The following is an 18,140-nucleotide window of genomic DNA, read 5'->3' as shown; positions in this document are numbered from 1 at the left end:
CCTTTTGACCCATACAATGTATTTTTTGCCATTGCTACAAATATACCCCTACAACTTAAGACTGGTTTTGTGGTCCAGAGTCACAAATAAACACACTCAAGACATGGGGAAACTATCTTCAGGAGATAGTTGTCTTGTGAGTTAAACATTTGCTAAATCTATCACTATCGTTTTAGGTTAGTGCTAGATAGTAATCTAATCTTAGATAATAAAATCCGTAAAAACAAAATACATATATTCGCTCTTTGCCATTTCATTTTTCATCTGTTATTTTTTGAATTTGTATTGCCAATAAATATTCAATATTGGTAATAAATTAAAATACAAAATAGCTGATGTTGTACATCCATTGAACCGCTGTTAGATGAGCATTTATAAGCACTTATTTACAAAATGTTTACTCAGTATAGTTGCATACAGTATTCAAAATAAGTAGAAAATGTTAGAATTTTTATTGTACTTAATATTTTATTAATTAAATATTCAACATTTTAAATATCAAATTGAAAGATTTTATATAAATATGTTATTGTTGTTATTTTATCTGCTTGTAAGGATAATGTTGCTAAATAATTTTACACAATTTATTAAATTAATATTTATTTTTATCATTTAAAAATGTATTATTGTTTAGTTTGCCTTGAATATAGCCTTTGATGCTGATACAGTGTTAAAGAAAAAAAATATTATGACTGCACTGCTCGGATTTATTTATTTTTGTTAAATTTTTTTGTCTATTTAAATTAATGTGAAGTACCTTTATGGGATTTTGGTCATAACATAATACATTGGAATAACTAACTTTAATTTGTCTGAATTCGGTTCATTTTCTGTTTCTAGACTCTGTTTTAATGAATTACATTAATTAGTCTAATTAAAAAAAAATTGTTAAGGTCCTATCAAATGTTTTTTTTTTTTTTTTTCTAAAATTCCGTTTAATTTTTTACCAAATTCTATGGTTTACATTCATTTTCTGGATTCCATTTTAATGGTTTCATTAAAATAATATTCAAAATCATCTCTAATTAATTTTATTTTTTAAAAATAATAATAATTTATCTTTTTATTTATAGAAATATGGTGTTGTGTATTTGCATTTTCTGGTAAATAAATTCTAGTAAATAGTTTTTTGGTTAAATATTCCTTAAAAAATTATGTTTTCATAATAGTTTTATTATTAGTAGCAATGCTATCAACTTTTATTTTGACAGGTTGCTTTGAAGACCTTTAAGTTTCTGGTTGTATATTATATGATAGTTTTTCTCACAAGAAATGGTCAAATGCTCATGAAGTGACTCTCAGAGCAATCCTAGAGATTTTGGGTAACACTTTACAATAAAGTTCATAAGTTAAACATTAGTTAATGTACTAACTAACATGAACTAACCATGAGCAATACATTTGTTACTGTATTTACTAATGTTCATTAACGTTAGTTAAAGAAAATACAGTTGTTCATTGTTAGTTCATGTTAGTTCACACTGCATTAACTAATGTTAACAAGATTTTAATAATGTATTAGTAAATATTGAAATGAACATTAACAAAGATCAATAAATGCTGTATAAGTGCAGTTCATTATTAGTTCATGTTAACTAATGTGGTTAACAAATGTTAACTAAAGAACCTTATTGTAAAGTGTTACCAGATTTTGTTTATGTGTTCATGTACAGAGGCTGAAAACACTGTGAGCGTCAGTATGTGTGTAATAAACAAGACCCATTCATTCACACAGAGGCACACAGAACTTGCAGGAATTATATTTAAATAGTATTTTTGCAGCCTAATATTCACATTCATGCATTTATTTCAAGTGACCTAGTTTTGATTTATTCCTCCAAAATTTGGCAAATTCCATGACACTCCGCGTTATACAGTAAATTCCCTTTTTATGACTGGATTCTGCAATTCGGTTGCCCATTTTCCACATCACAGAAATCATAGGGCTTTAATTAACTAACACATACATATTTGCCTCAGTTCTGATCCACTCTCAATCTGAGTTTCTGCTGAGGCTCAGTTTGTTCTGCTGGCTGTTTGCCCAGTTTTGCTGCAGAGTTTCACTTAACAACAGACCCTCTATTAACAGCTCATTATTGTCCTTGGTTAAACAGCAGAGATCTCCTGCGTTTTGCAGTCTTCTGAGGAGAGAACAGAGTCGGTCAGTTCACTGCAGCTTCTGCTCTGATAAATGAACTGCAGCTCTCTGGGTCAATGTTACCTCAGAACCATCTATTTTTATTTCATACGTCATCAAATTATATTTTAAAGTATATTAAAATAGAAAAAAAGTCATTTTAAATTGTAATATTTCACAGTATTATTGTTTATACTGTATTTTACTGTTTGTTCACATAAATGCAGCCTTTAAATTCTCAGTGCATTATAGATGTTATATTACATCATGTGTGTCTCGCTCCTCAGAGTCATGTGATGGCGGGTGATCAGCTGACCCACAGTGGCTTTCTTCAGAGTCTGGCCTCACTGGCCGTGGGTCTCTTTTTAGATCAGCTACTGTGCCGTCAGCCCAGACCGCCTCACCACAGCGGGACGGGGCCGGTTCAGGACGGGGCCCCCGGATCCTTCTGCCCCTCAGAGTGGAACTGGCTTTCCACCTATTCAACCACAGTGAAGAGCGCAGAGGCGTTTGCTCGTGGCACATCTTTCCCAGAATCCTTCATCGCAGCTGAGTTCCATCATTCTGGACCTACGGAGTTGACCAAACCATTGGTAAGATGCAACATTTTTATTTATTTAAAGAGATCGTTCACCTAATAATGAAAATTCTGTACTTAATTAGTCACCCTCATGTCGTTCCAAACTCATAAGTCCTTGGTTTATCTTCAGAACACAAATAAAGATATTATTGATGAAATCTGAGAGCTTTCTGACCCTGCATAGACAGCAACGCAACTGAAATGTTCCCAGTTCCCTTTAATCCTTGTAAAATATTTAAATAAACAATATTTGTGCACTTTTTTTTTCTTCCTCAAAGTCTGCATATAGTGTTAGTAAAGGTTTTTTGCATTGTTGATTTTTGTGTATTTATGAACTTTTTTTTTACACTTGGAATATTAAATGAGCTGTTTTTCTGCTTTACTTTTAAGAAAAGAAGAAATACATAACAAGGATAATTAAAAATGACATATTAAATGTATATTAAATGTTGTAAATGATGAAATTACTGCATTTTATCATACTAAATGCACAGTGTTATGTAGTTAAGTATAAATATATTTAATGTTTTTTTTAGTTTTTCCTTCAATGCCTTTAAATACACACTCTTAACCTTTTTAAATTTTTTAAATTTTCTCATAAAACTTTTGGAATTAAATGTTTCGTTAAGATTCATTACAGGGTATTATAGTAAACTAGAACTGAAACTAAAATTAAAATAATAAAAAAAAATGATATCTACATAATACTAGTGCAGTTAGTATGATAAAATGCAGTAAAGTTTAATATATTTAATATTTTTTGTAGGTTTTTTTTTTTTGTAGTTTTTCCTCCAATGCCTTTAAATACACACTCTTGATCCTTTTTAATTTTTTTCAATTTTCTCATAAAACTTTTGGAATTAATTGTTTCGTTAAGATTCATTACAGGGTATTATAGTAAACTAAAACTGAAACTAAACTGAAAATAATTTTAAAAATAAACCTTAACTGAAATAAAATAAAATGTATTTAAAAACATTTTTATTTCTGCTAGTTGCTAAGGCATTTTTTATGTAGTTAAAGTTGATGTACTAAAATATCTATAGTATAAACTGAAATAAAAACTTTTCATGAACTTTTTTTCTAAACTTTTAATATTAAATGAGCTGTTTTACTTTTAAGAAAATGAAAAATACATAACATTGAATAAAATGGAAAAAAACTGAAGTCAAATAATTAAAATGACAGACTAAGTATAAATAAAAGGTTGTAAATATTTAAATGACTACATGGTACAAGTGCCGTTAGTATGATAAAATGCAGTAAAGTATAAATATATTTAACTTTTTTTGTAGTTTTTACTCCAATGCCTTTAAATACACTCTAAATCCTTTTTACATTTTTTCCAATTTTCATATAATTTTTGGAATTAAATGTTCTATTGTTAAGATGAATTACAGGGTATTAATCTAAAACTGAAACTTAGAACTTCATTTGGACAACTTTAAAGGTGATTTTCTCAATACAATATTGTGCCCTCAGATTCCAGATTTTGAAATAGATGTATCTCGGCCAAATATTGTCCCATCCTAACAAACCGTACATCAATGGAAAGCTTATTTATTCAGTTAACCCAAAAATAAAATGTCATTAATTACCCACCGTCACGTCATTCCAAACCTGTAAGACCTTTGTTCATCTTTGGAACACAAATAAAGATATTTGTGATGAAATCCGAGAGCTTTCTGACCCTGCATAGACAGAAACGCAGCTACTATATTCAAGGTAGTAAGGACATTTTTAAAATAGTCCATGTGACATCAGTGGTTCAACCGTAATTTTACGAGATACTATACTATACTCTATATACTAAACTATACTATACTAGTATCTCAATGATATCAAAATTCCTGATTTCAGCTGAGCTCAGAAAATCCTCTTTTCCCCAATATGCCCCGTAAAGGTTACTTTGATTTATGCAAAGTGTCTTTCGTTCTCCTTCCAGGACAACAGTAAATGGACTTTCATGATGGATGAACAGCTCATGTCCTGGGCGACCAGCAGACCTGAAGTAAGACTGTGTGTTCCTGAATGTGTGTGAGGTTGAGCAGATAAGTGTGTGTGTGTGTGTGAAGACATGCGGATCTTCCTTCATCGCCCTCATTCATCTCTGTCAGTCGAGTCCCTGTGTTGAGCATTGTTCTTTCAGGCAGATTGTTATCACTCTTCACGTGTTTTTACTCATTTGGCTTTTATAAATTACCTAACACAAACCCTACCAGCCAGCACCACACAAAACCTGTCTCTACTTTACACAAAACTCCTTTCCTCATCATTTAAAGCATATCTCTGTGCCATTTTTACTTTTAAAGCTTGCTGAATTGGCTTGAGGTTGCAAAGGAAATATCACTGTATTGTATTGTATTGTATCTAATAAAATCATGTTTGTGTGTTTGACAGGACTGGCAGCAGGGTGGTAAAAGTGAGGTGTATTTGTGGGGTAACGGACGTCATGGACAGTTAGCGGATGCTGGGACCAGCGCGTCTGTGCCCACTCTTGCTCCTTCCCTCTCTCAGACTCAACAGGTTGAGTATCAACACCAAACGCATGCGAAACTACCAGAGGTTGGCATGTACATTTATCTCTGTTGTGTGTTTCTTTCAGGTCGTGTGCGGACAGAACTGCACGTTCCTGGTTCAGGCTAACGGTACGGTTCTGGCTGTAGGGGAGGGCAGTTACGGACGACTCGGACAGGGGAACTCAGACGACCTGTACACCCCAACTATTATTTCAGCTTTACAAGGTAATGAAAACCACAGCAAACTCTTTTTCAGGCCAGTGCCAGTAATATGTTTAGTGCGCAGATGCAATTTACTGATGTTCCAAAACATTTAATTTTTATATATATTCAGATTTAATTAAATTATTTATAAATAAATATATATATATATATGTGACCCTGGACCACAGTCTTAAGTCGCTGGGGTATATTTGTAGCTACAGCCAAAAATACATTGTATGGGTCAAAATTATTGATTTTTCTTTTATGCCAAAAATCATTAGGATATTAAGTAAAGATCATGTTCCATTAAGATTTTTTGTAAAATTCCTACTATAAATATATCAAAATGTAATTTTTAATTAGTAATATGCATTGTTAAGAACTTAATTTGGAGAACTTTAAAGGTGATTGTCTCAGTATTTTGATTTTTTTGCACCCTCAGATTTTTTTTTTTTTTTTTGCAAAAAAAAAAATAATAATTTAAATCAGTATTACACTTATTGTTTTTGTGCTTAAACCCTTTTTCGGTTATTAAAATAACCTCTTAAAATCAATTTTAATAGCTTAAAAATATTAATATAAATATTCTTATTATTATTGTTATTACTTAATAACAACATTAACAATCTTTTAAATCTATTTTTAATCATTAGAAAAAAAATTCTGACTTCAATTATTATTATATTTAATAACCTTAAAATATCAACCTTAAAATAAAAATTTTAAATTTATTTTAAAAATATTGTAACCATAATAATATTAATATTATTATTAATAATAAAAATAACCAATAATAAAATCAAGTTAATCTTGTCGTTGGTCTTTTTTAATTTATTATTAAATAGTGATACAAGAGAAATAATAAAGAAAAGTGAAATCTATAACTGTAGCTTTCTAAATAAATAAGTACTACTATTACTAATAATATTATTATTAACAATAATAATAATAATTATTATTATTCATCTTTTTATTATTCTCCAAACTGTAACACAGTGTATTGAATTTAGGAATAAGATAAAAAAAGAAAAAGGTTTTGATTTTAATTGTATTGTGATATATTCTTCTTCTTCTTCTCTAAACTTGAACTCAGTATAAAACTGCAATATATATTGCATCTATTACACTTTTTTTTTTTTTTCCCCTAATAGGTTATGTAGTGACACAGCTGGTGACATCATACGGGTCTGATGGCCACTCATTGGCTCTCACCGAGACTGGAGAGGTGTTCAGCTGGGGTGACGGGGATTATGGGAAACTTGGCCACGGGAACAGTGAAAGGCAACGACGACCCAAACAGATCGAGGCTCTGCAGGGAGAGGAAGTAGTCCAGGTAAAGAAAACTACTGTCCAAGACAATCACCAAAACCATCACACTGAAGCTTTGATTTCAACATAATTTTCCTCCTCTCAGCTGGCGTGTGGATTCAAACATTCAGCTGTCGTCACAGCTGACGGAAAGCTCTTCACCTTTGGCAGCGGAGATTCTGGACGCTTGGGTCAAAGGTCAACTTCAAACAAGATGATCCCGGAGAGAGTTACAGCACTGGATGGATACCACATCGGACAGGTGCTCCTTCATCGTTTGGATTTTCTTTCTAATGAGCGTACAGTTGAGGTCAAAAGTTTACACCCCCTTTCAGAATCTGCAAAATGTTCATTATTTTACCAAAATAAGAGGCAACACACAAAATGCATGTTATTTTTTTATTTAGTACTGACCTGAATAAGATATTTCACATAAAAGATGTTTACCTATAGTCTACAAGAGAAAATAATAGCTGAATTTATAAAAATTATCCGTTTTAAAAGTTTACATCCCCTTGATTCTTAATACTGTGTTGTTACCTGAATGATCCACAGCTGTGTTTTTTTGTTTAGTGATAGTTGTTCATGAGTCCCTTGTTTGTCCTGAACAGTTAAACTGCCTGCTGTTCTTCAGAAAAATCCTTCAGGTCCCACAAATTCTTTGGTTTGTCAGCATTTTGTGTATTTGAACCCTTTCTAACAACGACTGTCCGATTTTGAGATCCATCTTTTCACACTAAGGACAACTGAGGGACTATTACAAAAGGTTCAAATGCTCACTGATGCTTTAGAAGGAAAAACAATGCATTAAGAGCCTGGATGTGTAAACTTTGAACAGAATGAAGATATGTACATTATTCTTATATTGCCTACAGTTTTTTTATTTTATTTAGTACTGCCCTTTAGAAGCTACAGAAGATACTTACATGTTTCCCAGAAGACAAAATAAGTTAAAATTCCAAAAGTTTTCACCCCCAGCTCTTAATTAATTGTTTTTCCTTCTGAAGCATCAGTGAGTGTTTGAACTTTCTGTAATAGTTACATATGAGTCCTTCAGTTGTCTTCAGTGTGAAAAGAATAAGATGGATCTCAAAATCATACAGTTATTATTGAAAAGGCTTCAAATACAGAAAAATGCTGGAAAACAAAGAATTAGTGGGACCTAAAGAACAGTGGGCAGTTTAACTGTTCAGGACAAACAAGGGACTGGAAATCACTAAACAAAAAACACAGCTGTGGATCATTCCGGTAACAACACAGTATTAAGAATCAAGTGTATGTAAACTTTTGAACACGGTCATTTTTATAAATTCAACTATTATTTTCTCTTGTGGACTATATGTGAACATCTTTTATATGAAATATCTTATTCAGGTCAGAACTAAATAAAAAATAACATGCATTTTGTATGATCCCTCTTATTTTGGTATAATAATAAAACATTTTGCAGTTTCTAAAAGGGGGGTGTAAACTTTTAATCTCAACTGTATTTGACCTTTGACCAGTGTATGATGAGTGAAGGTGACCTTTTCTGTCATGTTCAGGTGTCATGTGGTATCAATCACACTTTGGTCCTGGCATCAGATGGCCTGACCGTGTGGGCTTTCGGAGACGGTGATTATGGTAAACTGGGTATCGGACCATGTACAGTGAAGTGCTACCCACAGGTACAGTCTTACTGATTGATTTTCATATTTTTGACCAAAAATACAGTAAAAACAGTAAAAATGTGAAATATTATTACAATATAAAATAACTGTTTTCTATTTAAGTGTGTTTTAAAATATAATTTATTTCTGTGATGCAAAGCTGAATTTTCAGCACCATAACTCCAATCACATGTCACATGATCCTTCAGAAATCATTCTAATATGATGATTTGCTGCTTAAGAAACATTCTTATTATCAATGCTGACAAAACTTGATTTGAAGAATGGAAAGTTCAAAAGAACATTTACTTAAATGTTTAACATTATAAATGTCTTCACAGTCACTTTTGATTACTTTAATGCATCCTTACTAAATAAAGATGCTTCTGAAAGTTTATATTTCTATTTGTTTCTGTTTGTTTGCAGAAAGTGGATGCTCTTTGCAATAAAGGCGTTAAAAAGGTTGGATGTGGAACGCATTTCTCAGTGGTTCTGGGCAAAGATGGACACGTTTATACATTCGGCCAAGGTAGACTTGGTGTTTTTCACTAAAGAATTAGATATTTTGATTTTAAAGCTGTGTTTTTCACAGCCTTTATGTGCGTGCATGTTTTCACAGAGCGTCTGATAGGTCTGCCGGACTCAATGCTGAAGAATCACAACCGGCCACAGATCATTCCCGCTTTGGAGGGCGTCTTTATTGAGGACATCGCTGTGGGCTGCGAGCACATCCTTGCTTTATCTAATACTGGAGATGTGTATGCATGGGGCTGCAACTGTGAGGCCCAGGTACAGTCGGATGTTAATGAAGATTTCACTGGATATTTTTGATTGGGTGAATATTTGATTGAGCTTGTCCTCTTTGTGTGTATTTCAGCTGGGTCTGGGCCATTCCAATCCTGTCAAAGAGCCCACTCTGGTTACTGCTCTGCAGGGCAAGAACATCAGGCAGATCTCGGCTGGACGCTGTCATACCTCAGCCTGGACCACACCGGCTCTGTCAACCAGAGCTTCAGGTACACACAAATCCTAAAATGTCATGGAATTTGTATAGTAAATATACAAATATTTAATTATTTTTTTAAGAAATTAAGCATTTATAATGTTACAAAAGATTTCTATTTCAAGTAAATGCCGTTCTTTTGAACCTTCTATGCTGAAAATTCTTTAAAAAGTATCATGGTTGCCACCATTTCAACATTAATAATAATTAACAATAATAATAAACTGTTTCTTCAGTATCAAATCAGCATATTAGAATGATTTTTGAAGGATCATGTGACACTGAAGACTGGAGTAATGATCCTGAAAATTCAGCTTTACCCTCAAAGGAATAAATAATATTTTAATATATATTTGAAAAGAAAAACGTTATTTTAAATTGTAGTAATATTTCACTGCATTACTATTTTATTATTTATTTATTTATTTATAAAAAAATAATTAAATTGACAAAATCATATAAAATTATTCAGACTAAACAAATGACAATTAAAATATGAAACTCAAAATTAATTAATTAACTTCAAGTTGAAATATTAAAATTACTAAAACACTGAAATATTTATTAAAGCAATAAATAAATATTATAAAAAATAATAAAAATGACAAAATCAAATAAAATCACTAAAAAATAAAATGAAAATGAAAAACAAAATTGCTATATTAAAATTACTAAAACTAACACTGGAATATGCATTAAAGTTATAAAGAAATATACCAAAAAATAATAAAAAAAGACCAAATCAAATCTAATTACTAAAACTAAAATTTAAAATGAAAAGAGAAAAAAAGAAAACTCAAAATTAATAACTTTAAGTTGAAATATTAAAATGAATTAAACTAACATTGAAATGTGCATTAAAGCAATAAAGATATATTTAAAAAATAAATAAAATGACAAAATTATATAAAATGACTAAAACTATAATTGAAATAAAAAAAGAAAATATAAAACTCAAAGTTTACAACTTTAAGTTGAAATATTAAAATGACTAAAACTAACACTGTAATATTCGTTAAAGCTATACATTTAAATAAAATAATAATAAAAATGTCAAAATCAAATAAAATTACTAAAACTTATAGTAAAATGAAAATGAAAAATGAATGTTTAAGTTGAAATATTAAAATGACCAACACTGACACTGGAATATGAATTAAAGCAATAAATACATTTTTGAAAAATAATAAATGACCAAATAAAATGACTAAAATCTATACTAAAATTAAAATGAAAAATCGAAATTAATGTTTAAGTTGAAGTACTAAAACATGCATTAAAGCAATAAAGAATATTAAAAAATAATATTAAAAATTACAAAATCATGTGAAATTACTAAAACTAAAATTAAAAAAATAAAATATAAAACTAAATATATAACTTAAAGTTGAAATATTAAAATTACTAAAACAATGAAATTTATTTATTTTTGATCAAATAAATTAAGCTTTGGTCATCTTTTAAAAGTATTAAAAACATTACCGACCCCAGACGTTTGAACTATATTGTATATTTTCTAGTTATACTTGTCTCTAAAATATTTAATTGACTAGAAGTGGACTTTTTAGTACAATATCTACAAATGTGATTTTTAAAACTCTTTATCCAGTAGCAACAAACAGGCATATTCAACTCATAGAAGATCCTGAACATGTACTGGTCAAAAGCTATAAACCCTGCAATTCAGATATGGAAATTTTTCCACTGTATCCTGGCATATTCAGCTATTATCTCATCGAAACGTTCACAAGTCCACAGACTCTGACCTCATCAGTGAAGCATCTGTTCTAGGATCCTCAGCGGTTAGATGTGAGATTTGTTTTTGCATCTTGTGTCATCAACTCTGACTGTGATTTTTGCAGGTTGTTCAGGAATACAGCTGGGTCTGCCCCAGTCCGTGCCTCCGCAGTATAACGCCCTCAAAGACTGCAGCCCTGAAGTGCTGAACACCCGTCTCAGAGTGCTATACCACTTCTCTGATCTTATGTACAAATCCTGGAGGCTTCTGAACCTCGACCCCCGCAGTCAGGTACACGCAGATCAATAATAAAACAAACACACACACGCATTCACGTGAATCACAGCATTTGCTGCTGATGTTTCGCTGGGAACAAACTGCACTCTGACTCCCTGCCAAGAAGCTTTCATCATTTTCTAAGCTCAGCTGAATTTGTGTCCAGTGTGAAAGTGTTCCTTGTTACGGATCCTGTTTTTTACCTCCAGACTAATAGGTCTGTGTCGGTCGATATCCAAGCAGAAGTTTTATCTGACCGTGTCACACTGGCTGGTTTCCAGGTAAATGCATCTCGCTACAGCTCAGGTACCGCTGCCATCGTACAGGGCCAACTCAGAGGCCTCCTGTCCCCGAAAGTCAACACCCTTCCTCTCGTTCGCACTATCGGCAGAACCATGACCCAGGGAAAGACCTACGGCCCTCAGATTACAGTCAAACGGATCTCCACCAGGTATGTGCTTTTACCCAGGGCTTCACAATTAATCAAATTAAAATTGAAATCATTATATAAATTAGTGCAACTGTCAAAAGGCTGTGATTTAATGAAACTATTACATGTGCTGCGTGATTCAGATTCGTTTACAAGAGGGCTACTCGTGATCTGGTGTTTTCAGTCAGTGTTTCAGTGTTTATTTTTGTAATTATTAATTTACAGTGGAATATTAAAATAGTAATAATGAACCATACTTATTATTATTATTATTATTATTATTATACAGACATTATTAGAAATAAAATTATTATTCTCTGAACCTGAACTCCATGTAATTTACTTCTGCAGGAAAAAATATATTTTATTGAATAATGTTTTAATTATTCAAATTAAGCATTAAAATAAGACAAAATACAACAAAATTATCAAACAAACTAAAATTAAAATTAGAAATTTAAATTAAAAAATTAGTACTACTAAAAATGAAATATGCATTAAAGCAATAAAGAAATATTGAAAAATAATAAAAATGACAAAATCAAATAAAATTACTAAAACTTATACTAAAGTTAAAATGAAAAATGAAACTCGAAATTAAGTTAACATTGAAATATTAAAATTACTAAAACTTAAACACTTAAAAAAACACATTAAAGCAATGAAGTTATGTTTAAAAAAATAATAAAAATGACAAGATGACATTTAAACATGTTAAATCAATAAAGAAATATTACAAAAATAATAACAATAAAAATGACAAAGTCACATGAAGCTACTAAAACTTAACCCAAAATTTAAAAAGAAATATAAAATATCTAAAATATTTAATAGACTATTGGCCTTTTTAGTACAATCTCCACAAATATGATTTTTAAAACTCTTAATTTTATTTTTTTATTTTTGTAGTTATTACTTTACAGTTAAATATTACAACAGTATTAATAACCATATGTATTATTATTATTATTATTATATAGACATTTTTATTAATAACATTATTATTCTCTGAACCTGAACTCCATGTAATGTACTTCTGCAGGAAAACATATATTTCATTGAATAATATTTTAATTATTTAAATTAAGCATTAAAATAAGCCAAAATACATCAAAAAATCAAGATAAGTTTAATTACGTTTAATTCACAGTAACTTTTTTTAAAGAACAACCTGGATTTTTAGTCTTTAAAAATCGGTATATATGCAGTAGCCTTGTGTAAATATAATAAATATATATTATATAATAAAATGAACTTTTAACCAAAACTGAACATTTTTAAATGGTGCATTGTTATTATTTAATGTTCATGTATATGACAAGGTTAAATTTTAAATAAATGATTTATATGAATGATTATAATGATTTTTTTAAATATATTTTTAAAATATTTTTTATAAATAAATACAAAATATAATTTAATATATTTAATGCATTTTTTTTAATTATGTTGTCAGTTATGTTGTTGCGTTGTTGTTTTTAAATATAATTTTTATAATAAATAAATATAATACAATTATATTTAAATAAATTAAAAATATAATATATATATTTTTCAATTGTGTTGTCAGTCATGTTGTCCATTTTATATAAGTACTTTTCATGCCAAGATCAAAGATTTCAGAACTCTGATAGTGACATAAGAAAAATATCTTATATTATTTTATATATACCTAAACTGAAATTACCTTTTGAATATAGTATTTGGAATTATTAGACTAAAATTCACCCAAAAAAGGAATATTTTAAATCATGTATTTTTATTTATATGACTAATAATGTTTATTTATATGTAATGGGTTATAAGTAATAAATAAATAAATACATGAAAAGTCCTCCCAAAATGGAACTTCCTGATTGACCTAAAGATTAGTATTTACCAAGATTTAAACTATTTACTTCAAGTACCTAACCATGTCCTCCAATCCACAGGGGGCGCTCTAGCAAGCCCATATTCGTGCAGATCGCCAAGCAGGTGGTGAACCTGAACCCTACAGAACTGCGTCTGCCCTCCAGAGCATGGAAAGTGAAGCTGGTCGGAGAGGGGGCGGATGACGCCGGTGGCGTGTTTGACGACACCATCACTGAGATGTGCCAGGTAAGTCCATGTTCTTAAAGAATTAGTTTACTTCCAGAACAAAAAATTACAGATAATTTACTCACCCACTTGTCATCCAAGATGTTTATGTCTTTCTTTTATCAATCGGAAAGAAATTATGTTTCTTGAGGAAAACATTTCAGGAATTTTCTCCATATAGTGGTCTTCAACAGTGCCCACGAGTTTGAACTTCCAGAATGCAGTTTAAATGCAGCTTCAAAGGGCTCTAAACAGTCCCAGCCGAGGAATAAGGGTCTTATCTAGCAAAACAATTGGTTACTTTCTAAAAAATGTACAATTTCTATACCTTTTAACCTCAAACGCCCTTTACAAAAAAAGATAAAACAGTGATGTAGGGTGATTTTGAAGTTGGAGAAGAAAATAAGATGGGAGTTTTCCAACATACCCTAACTATCATGAACTGGAATACACAGAGTTGATGCAGAGCTAGACAAGATGACCTTTTGAGGTTAAAAAGTATATAAATGGTCTTTTTAGAAAATAATCAATCGTTTCGCTAGAATAAGACCCTTCTTTTTTGACTGGAATCGTTTAGAGCCATTTGAAGCTGCATTGAAACTGCGTTTTGGAAGTTCAAACTTGTTGGCACCATAGAAGTCCACTATATTGAGAAAATTCTGAAATGTTTTCCTCAAAAAACAATTTCTTTATGACTGAAGAAAGTAAGACATTAACATCTTGGATGACAAGTGGGTTAATGATCTGCACATTTTTGTTCTTGAAGTGAACTCATCCTTTAAACTCTTAGCACTAAGGGAGGGTCGCCTTCATATTCAAGCATCCAAACTGAATTCTCTTTTCCCAGGAGTTGCAGTCTGGTGTGGTCGAGCTTCTCATTCACACTCCCAACAGCACTGCAGATGTTGGTAGCAACACGGACAGGTACGTTGTAGACACTAAACCAGAAGGTAGCTTCAACAAAAATATATCACCCCTACAACACTCCATTGGCCCTAATAGAAAGATTGTTTTTCTCCTAACCTCTATTGTCTGGACAGGTTCTTGCTGAACCCAGCAGCCATCTCAGATGATCACATAGTGCAGTTTCGCTTCTTGGGGATCCTAATGGCCGTGGCTATTCGAACCAAAAAGCCCTTGGATCTGCACCTGGCGCCTTGGGTGTGGAAACAGATGTGCTGTATTCCTCTAGGAGCCGGCGACCTGGAGGAGGTTGACTTGCTTACGTACCGCTCACTTCAGGGCATCTTACACCTGGACAACAGCGTGATCAATGAAGAGAACTTCACAGTGGTGAGACACACAGCCCTGTGAGACAGCAGAGGATCATCCATTCAGACATGTGTTTCTCACTGTCTTTTATTTTGGTTTTGTAGATGATCCCTCTGGACTCGTTTGTGGCTCACAGTGCTGATGGCACGCTGGTTCCGGTGATTCCTGGTGGGCATAACGTCCCTCTGACATTCTCCAACAGGAACGATTATGTGGAGAGAGCCCTGCACTACAGACTTCATGAGATGGACAGACAGGTATCTTCTAAACATTACACTTAAGGGAATAGTTAATTTAGACTGATCTTGTACTTAAAGGGATAGTTCACCCCAAAATGAAAATTTGATGTTTATCTGCTTACCCCCAGGGCATCCGAGATGTAGGTGACTTTGTTTCTTCAGTAGAACACAAACAAAGATTTTTAAATCAAACCATTGCAGTCTGTCAATCATATAATGGCAGTCAATGGGATCCACGGCATTAAGAGTAAAAAAACATGCACAGACAATGTATCGTGATGATACATTGAGGTGTTAAGATACAAAACGATTGGTCTGTGCAAGAAACTGAACAGTATTTATATAATTTTTTACCTCTGATCCACCACAATGTTCAACTGTCCTCACAACAGCCTGCTAAAAATCTTCGATTGTGTTCTACTGAAGAAACAAAGTCACCTAAATCTTGGATGCCCTGGGGGTGTACAGATAATTTACTCATCCTCTTGTCATTCAAGATGTTCATGTCTTTCTTTCTTCAGTCTTAAAGAAATTGTGTTTTTTGAGGCAAACATTTCAGGATTTCTCTTCATACAGTGGACTTCAGTGGTGCCCGTGAGTTTGAACTTCCAAAATGCAGTTTAAATGCAGCTTCAAAGGGCTCTAAACGATCCCAGCCAAGGAAGAATGGTCTTATCTAGCGAAACGATCGTTATTTTCAACAAAAAAAAAAGACAATTTATATACTTTTTAACCTTAAATGCTTGTCTCATCTAGCTCTGCGTCAACTCATTGTATTCCGGTTCAAAACAGTTAGGATTTGTCAAAAAAAACTCCCATCTCATTTTCAACTTTCAACTTCAAAATCGTCCTACATCGCTGCAGAAGTACTGACCAAGTGTTTACAAAGTGAAGATCAGCAAACGCCCTTTACAAAAAGAGTTTTTCGACATACCCTAAATGTCTTGAACTGGAATACACAGAGTACACGCAGAGCTAGACAAGATGAGCATTTGAGATTAAAAAGTATATAAATTGTTTTTTTGTTTTTTTTTAAATAACCGATCATTTCACTAGATAAGACACTTCTTCCTCAGCTGGGATCATTTAGAGCCCTTTGAAGCTGCGTTTAAACTGCATTTTGGAAGTTCAAACTCACGGGCACCATAGAAGTCCACTATATGGAGAGAAATCCTGAAATGTTTTCCTCAAAAAACATAATTTCTTTACGACTGAAGAAAGAAAGACGTGAACATCTTGGATGACAAGGGGGTTGAGTACATTATCTATACATTTTTGTTCTGGAAGTGAACTTCTCCTTTAAGCAGTGTTAACGCATTATGTGTGTGTATGTAGGTGGCAGCAGTGAGGGAGGGCATGTCGTCAATCATCCCAGTCCCGTTGCTTTCCCTGCTCACGGCTCGACAGCTGGAACAGCTGGTGTGTGGCCTGCCCGAGGTCTCTGTGGAAATGTTGAAGAAGGTGGTACGATACCGTGACATTACCGACAGCCACCAGCTCATTGGCTGGCTGTGGCAGAGTCTCGAAGAATTCACCAATGAGGAGAGAGTTCTGTTCCTGCGCTTCGTGTCCGGACGTTCTAGACTGCCGTCCAATCCGGCAGACATTACACAAAAGTTTCAGATCATCAAAGTTGATCGGGTAAGGAATACACTGTCAGGTATAGAATATTTTCTTTACTATATGTAACCCTGGACCACAAAACTTAAGTAACTTAAGTCTTAAGTAGCACGGGTATATTTGTAGCAATAGCCAAAAATACATTGTATGGGTCAAAATGATTTTTTTTTTTTATGCCAAAAATCATTAGGATATTAAGTAAAGGTCATGTTTCGTGAAGATATTTTCTAAATTTCCTATCGTAAATATATCAAAACTTAATTATTGATTAGTAATATGCATTGCTAAGAACTTCATTTGGACAACTTTAAAGGCGATTTTCTCAATATTTATTTTTTTTACACCCTCAAGATTGCAGATTTTCAAATAGTTGTATCTCAGCCAAATATTGTCCTATCCTAATAATTGAATGATTTAATTTCATAATGAATATACTTTAGTTAGTTAATTTTAAATTTATTTTAATTTAATATATAATAATTTAATGATAACATGCTTGCTCTAGTATATTTTCTTTACTATATACTTAATTAAAAATAGATTTAAAAAAATTACATTATTGAATTGAATAAATGTAATTAAATAAAACTGCATAATTAATAATATAATATAATACAAAATAATAATATATACTTTTGTTAATTATAAAATGAATTTAAATTAAATACAATTTAATGAATGAGATGTAGACAAAATTGCTAAAATGAAATGTACGCTTGAATATTAAATTTAAAGTTATTTTTGCTAAAATTCACCCAAAAATGGAAAGTTTTAAATTATGTATTTTTATTTAGATGGTTATTAATGTTCATTTATATGAAAGGGTTGTCAGTAGATTTTGGGTAACACTTTACAATAAGGTTCACTAGTTAAACATTAGTTAATGTATTAACTAACATGAACTAACCATGAGCAATACATTAGTTACTTTATTTACTAATCTTCATTAACGTTAGTTAACGGAAATACAGTTGTTCATTGTTTGTTCATGTTAGTTCACACTGCATTAACTAATTTTAACAAGATTTTAATAATGTATTAGTAAATGTTGAAATTAACATTAACAAAGATTAATAAATGCTGTATAAG

At 31.8% G+C, this 18,140-nt stretch overlaps 1 protein-coding gene across 1 annotated transcript in view; it reads left to right on the top strand.

Annotated features, from left to right (window-relative positions):
• The window catches only part of LOC141292069 (probable E3 ubiquitin-protein ligase HERC1), a 105,024-nt gene that overhangs the window by 65,211 nt on the left and 21,673 nt on the right, over positions 1 to 18,140 (top strand). The window contains exons 53-69 of the mRNA XM_073824034.1: positions 2,425 to 2,730; positions 4,663 to 4,728; positions 5,118 to 5,243; positions 5,323 to 5,461; positions 6,592 to 6,773; positions 6,855 to 7,010; positions 8,293 to 8,415; positions 8,824 to 8,926; positions 9,017 to 9,186; positions 9,275 to 9,413; positions 11,263 to 11,424; positions 11,655 to 11,865; positions 13,776 to 13,941; positions 14,768 to 14,844; positions 14,961 to 15,213; positions 15,297 to 15,449; positions 16,767 to 17,072. Of these exons, the coding sequence (XP_073680135.1) occupies positions 2,425 to 2,730; positions 4,663 to 4,728; positions 5,118 to 5,243; positions 5,323 to 5,461; positions 6,592 to 6,773; positions 6,855 to 7,010; positions 8,293 to 8,415; positions 8,824 to 8,926; positions 9,017 to 9,186; positions 9,275 to 9,413; positions 11,263 to 11,424; positions 11,655 to 11,865; positions 13,776 to 13,941; positions 14,768 to 14,844; positions 14,961 to 15,213; positions 15,297 to 15,449; positions 16,767 to 17,072 (2,838 nt within the window). The remainder of the gene's footprint in view (positions 1 to 2,424; positions 2,731 to 4,662; positions 4,729 to 5,117; positions 5,244 to 5,322; positions 5,462 to 6,591; positions 6,774 to 6,854; positions 7,011 to 8,292; positions 8,416 to 8,823; positions 8,927 to 9,016; positions 9,187 to 9,274; positions 9,414 to 11,262; positions 11,425 to 11,654; positions 11,866 to 13,775; positions 13,942 to 14,767; positions 14,845 to 14,960; positions 15,214 to 15,296; positions 15,450 to 16,766; positions 17,073 to 18,140) is intronic.

The sequence above is a fragment of the Garra rufa genome, chromosome 19, assembly GCF_049309525.1.
Source record: "Garra rufa chromosome 19, GarRuf1.0, whole genome shotgun sequence".
Classification (NCBI taxonomy): domain Eukaryota; kingdom Metazoa; phylum Chordata; class Actinopteri; order Cypriniformes; family Cyprinidae; genus Garra; species Garra rufa.
Note: the sequence above shows the minus strand (reverse complement) of the source record. Positions and strands in the feature narration are given on the sequence as shown.